At 43.4% G+C, this 13,180-nt stretch overlaps 1 protein-coding gene across 2 annotated transcripts; it reads right to left on the bottom strand.

Annotated features, from left to right (window-relative positions):
• Positions 1-348: 348 nt before the first annotated feature.
• On the bottom strand, positions 349-11,617 carry tp53inp1 (tumor protein p53 inducible nuclear protein 1). Of its 2 annotated transcripts, none has more exons than XM_034173915.1 (4): positions 11,427-11,617; positions 8,569-8,942; positions 5,448-5,955; positions 349-1,327 (listed from the first exon to the last, which is right to left on the bottom strand). In XM_034173915.1, exons 2-4 carry the CDS (start codon positions 8,696-8,698, stop codon positions 1,105-1,107), a joined length of 861 nt encoding a protein of 286 aa, XP_034029806.1. In that variant the 5' UTR covers positions 8,699-8,942; positions 11,427-11,617; the 3' UTR covers positions 349-1,104. The 2 variants fall into 2 exon arrangements, with proteins under 2 accessions (XP_034029806.1, XP_034029808.1); XM_034173917.1 differs by lacking the exon at positions 11,427-11,617 and adding an exon at positions 10,432-10,470.
• Between the last annotated feature and the right edge of the window lie 1,563 nt (positions 11,618-13,180).

The following is a 13,180-nucleotide window of genomic DNA, read 5'->3' as shown; positions in this document are numbered from 1 at the left end:
TGAAGGCAGATTATTACCCAGCAGCGATGCTGTCGTCTCTACCTGTCTTAAAGTGGTCAGGTTGTCTCTGGACCAGAGTGACATAATGACCAACAAGCCGCGGTGCTACAGTGGCAAAAACAACTTGCGTTTCCTACAACACCCTGAATGTCACAGACTAACGAGGTTAAGCACGGTACGAGACATGTGGAATGTTTTTTTTTTCTTTAACTGTGGGTGCGGTTAGCACTGTTGCCTCACTGCATGAAGGTCATGGGTTCGATTCCCACCTGTGGCCTTTCTGTGTGGAGTTTGCATGTTCTCCACGTGTTTGTGTGGGTTCCCTCCGGGTGCTCCAGCTTCCTCCCACATCCAAAGGCACACAGGTTAGGTGGATTAGAAACTTTAAATTGCCCTTAGGTGTGAATGTGTTTGTTTGTCTGTATGTGGCCCTGCGACAGACTGGCGTCCTGTCCAGGGTGAACCTCGCCTCACGCCCTCTGACTGCTGGGCTCCAGTCCCCCGCGACCCTTCATTGGAGTAAGTGGTTAAAGATGAGTGAGTGCATGTCTGTGTTTTTGGCTCACATGACCATCCAGAAAAACTAAACCACCCAATCTGGTCCAGAATCAAATCCTTGTTCTATCCAGATAAAAACACTGAGGTAACAGATTAAACGGGCGTGAGTCATTTCTTGGCACGTCACCCGCTGCCCTGAGCGCAGCAGGAAACTGTTGCTGTGTGACATCATACGACTCGGTCGTCCTGCGGTGGCCACGGAAATCCCACCACTGAGTAAAGTGACCTACAGCATTGAGTCTACAGATTGTGTTGTCCACAGACACAGAAGGAGGTGTGGCTTCTCACCTCGTGTTGACTGGACACAAACTAGACTGATGGAGAGACAGACAACTGTGGAGACATGATGTTTTTGTCACATTCCTTCTCAGCATCAGAAAAAAGAACAGATCAAACAGATGATAAAAAAAAAAAAAATCTGCTGCTACTTTCCCTATTTATCCCATCAGAGGTGTGGCGTCAACGTGCACTTCTTTGTGATGCTAGTGTGCGTGGCGAGTCTTAGTTTCTGCATGCTGATGGCGACTCTGCCAGGACTCCTTGGCCTCAGAAGTTCACGTGTCTCTGGCTGGGCTGGTGCAGGTGAACAGCACCAGGTTTCGGGAGGCGCAGCAGGTTGAGGCGTCGCAGCGTGTTACGAGACAGTGGCTGGACGTGCTGAGCGCCGTGGCCCAACCGCTGCTGTAGGAGGCTGGTGTTCATGGACAGTGCCGCGGAGTAGAAACCCGTGTGGATGGCGGACTGATGCTGCACCACTGAAGCCTCCAACCTGCAGAGAACGACAGAGAAACTGAGAAAAACATGTTCTGATGATGTCATAGTTCAGCATTAGCCAGTGGTGGGCACAGTTCCGCTAATCCACTAACTGCTAATTAGCAAAGCTAACTGTTTTGTTAGTGGATTAGCTTTTCTTTCAGCTCACTTTGAAAACCATCAGCGTGTCACTCAGCATCTGCTAAATTTAGTTCCACTAACTTTCAGTGCACTAAAATTTTTTTTGCTGGCAGTGAGTAAAACTTAGTCAAAAACATCTGTAAAACCTAAAATCTTACAGGTTAGTTCCTGTCACATGTTTTGCAATAATCAGACTGCTGTGAGAAGCTCAGTCCTTCCCCAGCAGAAGGAGGCAGACCAGCTGCTATTGCAAAGAAGAAGAAAAAAAGAAAAGTCATTTACTGACACCCTCTGTAAAGTTAGTTATTTGTTGGTTTTTACAATGCGTATGATCGGTGATCCACTTATTTTAAGACATTCTGAGTGTAAAACTGCGTTTGAGATTCACAAATATGTTGGTCTATTCATACTCCCATCCAGCAGTGTTCTATGCATTTTGACGAGGGGAAGGAGAAAGTGATGAGAGGAGATCATTTGAATTTCCCATAATGCCTTTTGGCATGTGTGTCTGTTCACGCTCAAACCTTCAGAATTAGCACATTACTTTAAAAGATATGTGCAATATCATATTTTCACTTTGTAAAAATGACAGAGTTGCCGTTAATGTTGATAAACTGTCCGGAATTAGTTGTTTTTAAATGAAACCATAAGTGAAAAGTGCTTTGCGATTCATGTCTCCTGCCCACTGTCTGAGTCGATACATGTTGAAAGTAAAAGAAGCCTGTTTTGTAGCAGTAGGCAGGGTCATCGGGAAAATGATCATTTCTTTACATTGATTACAGACCCTGCAGTGGGTCTGTAATCAACCATTTCTGTAATGACTCCACTTTGAATCTTGAAACAACGAAGCAGTGATCCAATCCACTGCTTTGTTGGTTCGTTGCTTTGCTGCTTTTCAGAAGCAACAAGTCCGCTTCTTAACCCCTCTCAAAGCCATTAAAATATGGCAACTAACTCACTAACTCAGACTCTTGTCTTGTTGCAGACAAGAAACGAGAATCATCCTCCGTTCCGTTCATACAGCTCCAAACACTGCGTCACTCTCTGCAGAGACAGAATCTGGTCGGAATTAATAACTTCAAAGTGAACCGCCGCTTTAAATCAAATGACACCAGTTTCCAAACGTTGTAACACAGACAGACTAAAATGTTTTTTTCCTCCCAAAATGAGACATCCTGCGTTCTTTATGAATTACACTGATATTGACTTGCAGCACAGCCAGCTGTAAGAGCTCAGCTCAGATGCATGGAGCGACATTCATGCCATTAACTCTCTGGGGTCCAAGGGCATTTTTTGGACAGTTCACTCGCCTGGCATAAATGTTTTATTATTGCTGTTAACAGCTCTCCCTGCATCCCACAATCAAGTTTTATGTCTCTTTTTTCAGGATAACCTGTTCTTTCATAATATATATGCTTTTGTTGTGTTTTATAAGTTTACAATCACAAAGAAAAAAGTAAAGTGAAAAATAATTTTTCACATACATTTATTCAAAACACACAGCAAGCTATAATAAACAACTGTTTTGACACATTATAAAGGTAATTTGAGGTCTTGTGTGAAAGACTGTACAACAAAAAAGTTCAAACAAACAAATGCACATTTTGAACAATATATACAAAATGATCTATGCGTTTATGCTCCAGTCTGAGGAGTGGCCCCTCTCCCTCACCTCATAGATATGGTAAACAGTGCTTTATGCCAGAGTGAGAGAGCCACAGAGTAATCCAGTAACATTCAAATGCAAACTAGAGGAGCAATCCTGATAGTTACACACTCTTTATTTGACCACGTGAGATTGTCATGCGAGGCTCTCCGTCTGCTTTCATTTTTGCTGTGTGTAATGGCGCAGGGCACATTGGAGGAGGTAGGGGCTACTCAAATGGGCAAACAAGTAAGATATCACTCCTGAAAACAATCTTTGGTTTATCATGTGAGGTAAATCTGCCCTACGATTGGATTTTGGAAAACCATGTTACGGTGAACCAATTCCGATTGGACACTCACATTGCGCACGTCATCACACAGCTTCTATGAGGAGTACAAAGATGGCCGACGGTGGATCAAAAGTCCGCGGAGTTAAATTTTCAGCAAAAAAAATAAGGTTCTATCTCATATCATTAAAAAGTTATTTATAATTTAGTAAAGCTTGTTTCCAGCCCCTATATACAATGGCATCGGACCCAGAGGGTTTAATGTCTGAAAGGAAATGCTTTTGGGAAAAACTATAGATTTTGTTTATTTCTATTTATGTCCAGAGATCAAGGATCCAGTGACCAATTTCATATTTATTCACTTTAAGACTCAGTAAAATGTTATTGACATAGAAAACATGTAAAGTCTACTTGTAGTACACACAGAAAATTCACAGGAGGTATCAATAATGAAATTGATAAGGAATCGGCTCGATAACTGGAATCGATAATGCCATCGGTATTGATAAAATCTTATCAATACCCATCCCTTATTATTCATGTCAAAATGTGTTAGTTATGCCAAAGATGTTTAAAACACAGAGATGTTTAAATGTTAAAAGAAAATGTTTAAAATATGACAAAAGATAAAAATAGAATAGAAAGTTCTTTAAAACGTTTACATAGGCTGTCAAATGTGTAAATGCATAGACAGTTCCTTAAAAATGCACAAATACTTGAAAAATGCGTAAGATTTGTAAAAAAAAATAAAAAGAAGCACACGAAGATATTGATATTGTGTGTATGTGTGCCGTGGGGGGGCAGCTATTCATTTGTTCTCTGAGGGGGGCTCACTCTCCCACACTTTGAAAACCCCTGTTATAAGTCATTTGATTTAATCTTGTTTTCCTGCTACTTCATCATTCTCAGACTCTTGTTAAAAATTACATATCAGTGCCTGACTCTTAGCAGAACAGCCAACATGTCTGGCAACGGGAGGCGGTATAATAAATAAATGTACCGCTTTGAATTTTATGTTGGTTTCACAATTTATTAATACAGTCATACCCATTCAGAATGTGAAATTTATGCTATGCTATTCATGCTATGCTAGTGTGATCGAGGCCAGCAGGAGTTACTGTGCATGTGGTAGTCCGTAAAACTCACTCCCCGACAGCTAAAGGACTCTGGCCACACAGGCCAAAACGCGAGTTTTAGCCTTCTGGTCAGGCTGATGTTGGGTTTGCGGCATGTTAGCTTTTCTGTCTTATTTTCATTTTATTTACCTGCAATGATTTTATAACTGGCTCCTGGCTCGGGCATCTTTTTCGGATGCCCCCTGGACGCCTTGCTGGAGAGGTGTTCCGGGCATGTCCCATCGGGAGGAGGCCCTGAGGAAGACCCAGGACACGCTGGAGGGACTATGTCTTGCAGCTAGCTTGGGAATGCCTCGGGGTACCCCCGGAGGAGCTGGGGGAGGTGTGTGTGGATTGGGAGGTCTGGGCGGCTTTGCTTGAGCTGCTGCCCCCGCGACCTGACCTCAGACAAAGTGGAAGAAAATGGATGGATGGATTTTATAACTACTGCAGGAGTCACTTTTGAGTGACCAACACAGTGTCAATACAGTTTGTGTAGTGTGTCAGTACACTCCTTGAGGAATCGTCATCCCATCACTAGCCGCAGCTCCCCTGGTAAAAATATAGTTCCTGAATGGTAGGGTAGTACATGTATGGAGATATGCATCTCATTGTTTTATAGGGGAAACATGCACTCCCCCAATTAGACATTCATATCTGTCAATAAAAAAAACAATACAATATTGGGTGGATCCTGCTTGGGGGGGGGGGGGGGGGGGGGGGGGCTGCAGGAATACAGGATGAATCTGCACCTTGATTTGGCACAAACTTTACACTGGGTGCCCTTCCTGGTGCAACTCCAGATCTACAAGAAGAATGGACACATGTGGGCTTTGAACCAAGGACAGTGATGCTAATGTGCTGCCCAAATCCAGAGCGCTGACATTAACAGTGACGCAGAGTTTCTAGACTGAGTTGGTTTGAGGAGTTTCTCATTTTGATTTACCTGTGATGAGGAGTCTCCAGGGAGCATCTGCCCCTCTCCTTCGCCGCTGAGGCTGCCGAGACAACGGGTCCACTGGCAGGAAACAAGCCACGCTCCACATCAAGGGAGCGCGGCAGGGGGTCCAGGGGCAGCCGTGGTGGGCTATGGTGGGCGTAGACTGACATACTGGGGTGCTCGATCAGCAGGTTCTCCAGAGGGCTGGTTTCCAGGAGGACAGGCTGGCTGCCGCGGCCCATGAAGCATGGTGGCGGCGTAACAAACCAGCTCTCCTCCAGAGAGGAGGCATTCAAACGCAGGAAGCCACCCTCCTCCTCCTCCCCGTATTCATCTTCCTCAGGCCCACCGTCCAGGTCCGTGTCAGCCGTGGAGTTGAGGGAGACGGAGGAGGCATAGCGGACTGGCGGACTGGCGATTGGGGACGGGATCATCACCAGGTCTTCGTCCTCTTCGTCAGGCACAACTGTGGATTCAGAGAGGTCATCGCCGTGCTGACTGGAGCAGGTTTCAGCTGCAGAAACACAATCAAAGTTTAACTAAAGAGCCCCAGCTTTCATGTAACGCATCAAACTAGTGGTACCCAAGGCGCGGGCCATGAGGGGGTCGATACAAAAAAAATTACGAAAAATATCTTTCATTTTCCAGTGGTTTAATGAAGCTTAAAATTCCATAATTTATTGCATTAAATAAATTATATACACTTATAAATGCAAAAAACGACATCATTTTAGATTTCAAAGTGGGCCTCTGCGTTCTTAAATTCTTGAATTTAGGAATGTATGCGTCACTTCATATTTTTTAAAATTGACATTCATTTGGCTGATTCTGTAAAAAGCTTTAGTTTGACACAAAACTGTCGGCACGCTGTTGGAGGTCATGACACAGAGGAGCTGAAAAACAATTTTGGGCTTTTTCTGAAGAGCCAAAATGCTTCTTTTGGGCCTCACAAATGCACCTGCTTGTTTTCTTGTGCAACACTGTTTGTAGTTCATGCTGCAGTCTTCAATCACAGCCACTGAAGCCTGAAAGTCTGGCAACCTGTCCAACACAGATTTAGTGTCAAACTGCTCACATTTCTGTACGAATGATTTAAATGAACAAGATTACACTTGATTTTCAAATGTTCACATCTCCATCCACAGACAGATTTAATGAAAACTGGCAGTAAAACCAATCCTCCGCTCACGTGTGTGACACACAAAACAAACAAAATCTCCAACAGCCGCTGAATTTATGCAGTAAATCCCCAAGTTGCCAGCAGGTGGCGACATGCAAGCGTCAGTGATGAAGGACGTAAACAGGGAGCTGCTGCTGCAGACAGTGTGTGTGTGTGTGTCCCCACACACAGACACTCTGCGTGAAATAACCATGTTTAATAAAACAATAAATAAATGTTTTTGTACATAAGACATGTTGATGTGTTAAGGGGGCATGTTGTATGTTTAGTTGTGTGTCTGGTGCAAAAAAAGTTGTTTACAACATGTCCTGAATCAGAATCAAAATCAAAGGGTTGATGAAGCAGCGATCAGAGCAGAAACATCAAAAACTCATCTGACAGGAAACAAAGCAAGCAGAGAAAAAGTTCTAAAGCAGCTCAAACTCACAGCCAGACTCATTTTATTTAAAAACAAACAAACAGACAAAAAAGTGGAATGTTTTAAAAGCTCAGTGGCTCTGGATCCACATAGGGACTATCAGAGACTTTTTTCTGCTCTCTCAACCCTTCGTGAGACTCGTGTCCCGCAGACGATGAGACGGACTCTGATTTTGGTCTCTTTATATTTTAGAGTTTAAGAAGAACCAGGTCCAGTTTCAGATCTGTCTGGTCTTGGTCGAGGACCGAGTCCTGGTGAGTATTTAGGTTCAGCAGACACAGACAGGTGGGCCGGCCGATAGGGAGCGCAGCAAGGTTAATAATAATTTCAGGTTACCGCTTAAAGCCTGCAGTGTTTTATTTTTAAAAATAAACAGACAGCTGTCGCAGTCGACAGACGCGAACTGACATGAACTGATGAGGAAAACCAGGTTCAGTAACCTGAAGCAGTCCATGCTCGGGTTTACAGTACACGCCCTGCCCCCTGAATGCCACCGAGTGCCGCTAGTTCCCAAGAGGCTTTGTTTACCCACAACAGCAGCCAGCTGCACTCGCCGGCACCATCCGACACACGGGCACCTGACTGCTGAGGACACCAACGTCAGGACCAGGACCAGGACCAGAACTGGCTAACACCCACAGAACACCTGCAGGTCTGCTTGAACCAACACATGCTCCCAAACCTGACATGACCTGAAGGGGTCAGCACAGCTGCTTCACAGCAGGAGGGGCCGAGTCCAGCCGGGCCCCCAAAAGACACAGATTAGACCAAGTGTTGACTTTAAACCATCTAAACGTGTGAATAGTTTAATCTGTGAGAGTTTGGGGAGCTGTGTGACTCTCTGCAGGCCCAGAGGAGAAGCTCCCTCAGGAGCTATTTTTACTTCTCCGCCTGCTTCTGTTTGATCCGCTTACATTTGGACCCGAACATCAACTCCACAGAGCACCTGCCTCACTGCCACCCCCCCAATGAAATAATCACACACCAACGGAAGCGGAGCAGGTCAGGTTGGGACAGGCCAGCATGCACGCTCAGCCACATGCACACACTGTGCATGTCTGTCACTCCCTACTTGGTGAATTCTGAGTGTCAAAAAAAAAAAAAAGACAGCCTGAAAAAGTTAAGTTTTCCGGACTTTTCTATGCTGTTCAAACAATCTGCTTTCTGCTTCTCTGTGGTCAGAAAATATGTTCAACCTCAAACCTCCAGCACCAGCCTGAAATAATGAATAATTCATAGCCATTGTGCCGACAGAACCAGGAACTAAGAGAAGAACTGAAAGCTGAACTCATGGAGAAACCACTAGGCTGCACCAAGAAAAGCTGCATCTTATTGCGTTTTGGTGTCGCTAATGCAGATACGTTGCCCTGTGTTTGTCACCATGGCAACAGCTTAAGTGGAGAAAAAGGAAAAAAAAAAAGAAAAAAAAAAAGAAGATGGCGCATAGCAACTAATCACATCATCACAGATGGCACGTGTTCCTCTCTCTGCTGACTATCAGTGGGTTAGTTTCTCTGGATGACACCTACCCAAGTAGTTTACCAGAATCCAGTCCTCGTCCTCGTCCTCCACATGTTTGCTGCCACCTCCTGGTCGGCTGCAAGAACTCAGCTCGCCCACATCGCCCCCGAACAGAGCACTAGCAAACCTCTGGAACATCCCAGGATGTCCTGCGGGGGCAGCACTGTGCCGAGACTGAGAACAGGGCTGGAGAGTTGCGCAGGTGGGGACGACGGCGTGCTGCAGCGGGTGCTGTGGTCATCAGCTGTGAGGGTCACAGCAGGAGGAACTAAAGTGCATAAAAACGGTGCGGCTGTGGATCATCTGAGGACTAGCAGGCGCAGGCTGGACATCAGTCAACGTCTGGACCACTTTGACGAGCGCAACTGTACAAATACCAGCCCTGAGAGGAGACAAGAGAAGAAAAGGTTCAGTCAACTAAATCCTGCAATAATCATGATATCAGGGCTAGAAGTAACAAAAATTAACTGTAAAAATTGAGGTGATGAATTCTGAATATATTAATAATATATTCAGAATATTAACATATTATTCTGAATATATTGCTTTGTCTCAATCTTTCTCAACATAAAATTGATATTTATTTGTCAGGTCCTTCAGCTGCTCCCTTGTTTTCCCACTTGGGGGCACCACAGTAGGTCCAAAGTGGATCCGCATGCTGATTTGGCACAGGTTTTACACTGGATGCCCTTCCTGACGCAGCTCCACATTACATGGAGAAATGTGGCAGGGGTGGGGTTTGAACCAGGAACCTTCCACACTGAAACAAATTACATTAACCACTTGGCCGCCACCTCTGCCATAAAACTGATATTTCAGAAAAATCTCCTTAAAAGGTGAAAATTAAAGTTTATTGAAAAAAAAAAAAAAAATAGAAGGGATTTTTTTTTCCCCAATAGGACAGAATTGCCAAAACTTACTGGCTGCAAATGGAAAAAAATGTCAGTTAAATGTTAACATTCAACATATAAAAGTGGTGTGAATGATTTTTCCCCTGCCACTAGATGTCACACTAGTACCACTTACAGGATTTAAACAAAGCTTCGCTCCTTGGTAGAGATATAACTATATGAAAATTTTACATTATTATAGTGACCAAAATTAGCACTATTATCAGTATTATTCTGGTATTGTTAAAATATGTTCAAAAAGCACTGATACACAACCTGAAATAGTTTCAGCAAGTTTTATGTAATACAGTAAAAACAACAACAACATAGCAAAAACTTGATCAAAAAATGCTACTTTAACATTAAAGGACCATGTGTATGTACCACGTTTGGGAGATTTGGATGATGCCGTGAAGTGTTTCACACCACTGTAGTTCAATGAATTAAAACTCAAAACCTGAGTTGCCTAGTAACCGTCACATCCACACTCAGACTGAGCAGAAGGGCAGTTGAAGCCTCTTTTTTTTTTTTTAATCCCTTCCAACAATTCTTTGGATTCTAGTCTAACCACTTTCCTTTCTTGGTCAGACAGATTTTCAGCCTCTAAATGTGATCTTTGGACACATTTGGGGGAAGTAGCTGCTGTCTGCTGTGCTGTTTCTTTAGGAACGCGGAGGAGCAGTGGTTTCACAGAGCACGACCAATAGGCAGCAGACCAGAAGTGGAAACGGGACAGAAAATTAAATTTGCATGCATTTTCACAATCTGTGTTACTTCCATCCTTGAGGTCACATTCTGTGCTGTGAACAAAACAAGAGAAAAAAGGAAACACAGCTTAATTTAATCTTTGATTTCAGTGATTTTTCATTATCTTCTTCCACAAACAGCAAAGAATTCACAGAAAGCAAGAAAAGGTGTTTGTGTGAGCAGCTGAGGCAGAAGAGAGGAAAAAGATTTGAAGAGGACAATTGTGAGCCACACCTGTTCCTGTGCAACCTGCTGAGCCTGTTCAGTGCCAAATATTAAATGTCAGCAATAAACACAGAGCAGCTTTTGTTTGGCCACTGCTTCGGTTTAATGGGTCACTGGGTCAATGCTGAGATAAGATCATGGCATGCCTTTATTTTCATAACAGGAAACACAAAACTGTAAGAAACTCAATTTTGATACATCGAGACAGCCAACTGTTAAAAAAAAACCCACACAAATCTAACAACTCTACAAATAAAAAACAGTTATGATCAAAGTTTTCTGCCTGCATGAAGATATTCTGCACAGGCCCAGTGTTGACTCCATCCAACACAGGCAGAAAAAAGATTTCTGGTCCTACAGCGCCCCCTTATAATATCCATAAAGTTTTGTTTACACACTGAGACAGACTGACTGACTTCATGAGTCATGGAGTGCAAGAGATGAGCTGAGTCCAGAGTGCAGTGGGTTCAAATCCCCATCAGCCCACTGCAGCACGCAGACATTTAAACATCTCTGTCCAGGAATCAAAACCCACCAACAGAACTTACAAATAAATAAAAATATCAGTGACAAAAATCAGAATGAAGGCAAACAGCACAACGGCACAGTGGAGCAGCTGATCGCAACTCAACAAAGGAAAAGCCATATGACGTCACAAAAGAATGACAAAACGATGTGTGATGTAATGTACTAAAAATATTACATAACACCAGCTTGCCAAATTTGCAAACAACTTGCCTTACACACACACGTGTGTGTGTGTTTGTACGTATATTTGTGTTTATATGTAAAGCGGCTAACGGCCTAGCAAGACTACGCTAACTCCGCACAACAACCCGAACAGGAACAAAATGTCTCCTTAACTTTTCATAACCACAAATATGTCCACTGCATCCTTGCACTTGTTCTGCTTTTTGCGTGTTTTTCCGCATCGTTTTCGTCGATGAGGACAAAGATTCACCGTCACAAAAACCGCTGTAAGAAACAAAGGAAGAGATTCTCACCTGCGACAAACACGAGCCGAAACCGTCCTTAAAGTCCGCGAAAACGAGGTAGATTACGTTGTTTTAGAAAAACAGGAAAAAATGCGTCGCTTCTTCTCGGAAGAAATAAGATAAAAGTGTGTGTTTGGGGGGTCTGCAGGTTGGCGTTTCGTCGTCAGTCCGGACTGCTGCTCTTTTGTTGTTGTTCTGCTCGTCCAACAGCTGATCGAGGTGACGTCTTCAATCTAGTCCTGGTCTCGGCCAATCACAGCGACGCATTAGCAATCTGGTTTACCGTTCCACCCCCTTTTCAGGAAAAAGGGCATGTCCAGACAAAGCACTCCTCACAACCAAAACAAAAAGTAAATAAAACCAAGAAATAAGTTGGTTTTAAGGGTCTTACTTTTACACACACACACACACACACACTTCAACCGCTTATGCAAGACTGGGTCACGGTGGGCTGGAGCCTATCCCAGTCATCACAGGGTGAGGCGGGGTTCATAATTTTCAAAATCATTTCAAAATGAGCAAATATTTGCACAAAACAATAAAGTTTATCAGTTTGAACATTATATTGTCTTTGTGGTGTATTCAATTTAATATAGGTTGAAGAGGATTTGCAAATCATTGTATTGTTTTTATTTACATTTTACACAACTTGCCATATAAAGCGTATGACAGCATATGGCAAATCCGCCGAGTGCAAGCTTGCCTTAAAAACTCAGATAAGTGAGGGAAGCCACCAAGACAACAAGGGGAGGTGATGGTCCAGTAGTGGCTTGAGACCAGAGGATCCTCAGATCAAATCCCAGCCTTACTGGAAAAATCACTAAAGGCCTTGGGCAAGGTCCTAGTTGCTCCCGGTGTGTAGTGAGTACCTTGTATGGCATAGAGGTGGGCGGATCAATCCTAATATCGATACCAACGCTGGTATTGATATTAAACGATCCTCATGTAAAAAGATCGCTACTCAAGCTTTTTTCTCTCCCGCACGCACTTACTGCTGTGCACGCAGATTCATCAAAGTCTACTCTGTCTGTAAGAGCAGCGCTACGCTGTGTCACACAACACGGAGCAGCGCACCCTTGTATTGTGGATTGTCAGCCCTCTACCTGAGGAGATTTTGTTTTAAGTTGTGTTGAGTGATATTTTTTTAAACAAAAATGTTGATTGTGATAATAAAGTATTTTATTGTCACATACAATGTTTGGTGAAATTCTATCCTAGGTCTTTTGGATCCTTTGCATCTATGAATCTTAAATATGAAAAAGTATCATATCGGTATCGATATTGGCGATACTGGGCCTGTATTTACTTGGTATCGGATGAATACCAAAATTTCCGGTATCGCCCAACTCTAGTATGGCAGCACCCTCACATCGGGGTGAATGTGAGGCATTATGTAAAGCGCTTTGAGCATCTGATGCAGATGGAAAAGCGCTTTATAAATGCAGTCCATTTATAAGGCAACACACAATTTAAACAGACACCTGATAAAGTAAATAAAATTAAACACCAGCATATGGATTTTATAAAATATAGTTTTGTTTTGTTTTTTCCTGCCACACATGGAGTAGCAGCAATTTCAGTTTTATTGGACTGGATCATAAACATTTATGGTCCAGCTCAGTTTCAGTAAACATTCTGAGCGTTCTGTTCCCCCAGAACAGTGAAGGGACTCAAACCATCAGTGGTCACACTATCAGCCCGAGCCCAACCGCGGTCAAAGTGTTTCTCTGTGTACTGAACTGTCCGTCTTTCCTCAACAGTAA

Source organism: Thalassophryne amazonica, chromosome 7 (assembly GCF_902500255.1).
Source record: "Thalassophryne amazonica chromosome 7, fThaAma1.1, whole genome shotgun sequence".
NCBI classification, from domain to species: Eukaryota; Metazoa; Chordata; class Actinopteri; order Batrachoidiformes; family Batrachoididae; genus Thalassophryne; species Thalassophryne amazonica.
The sequence above is the reverse complement of the archived record's forward strand: the minus strand, read 5'-3'. Positions and strand labels throughout refer to the sequence as shown.

Bases quoted from the DNA above. Each gene is read 5' to 3' on its own strand.
- tp53inp1 (XM_034173915.1), bottom strand. From the start codon at position 8,698: ATGTTCCAGAGGTTTGCTAGTGCTCTGTTCGGGGGCGATGTGGGCGAG. The intron at 5,956-8,568 runs GTAGGTGTCATC...GTGTTTCTGCAG, and splicing joins GATTCTGGTAAACTACTTGG to CTGAAACCTGCTCCAGTCAG. The intron at 1,328-5,447 runs GTAAATCAAAAT...CGTTCTCTGCAG, and splicing joins CTGGAGACTCCTCATCACAG to GTTGGAGGCTTCAGTGGTGC.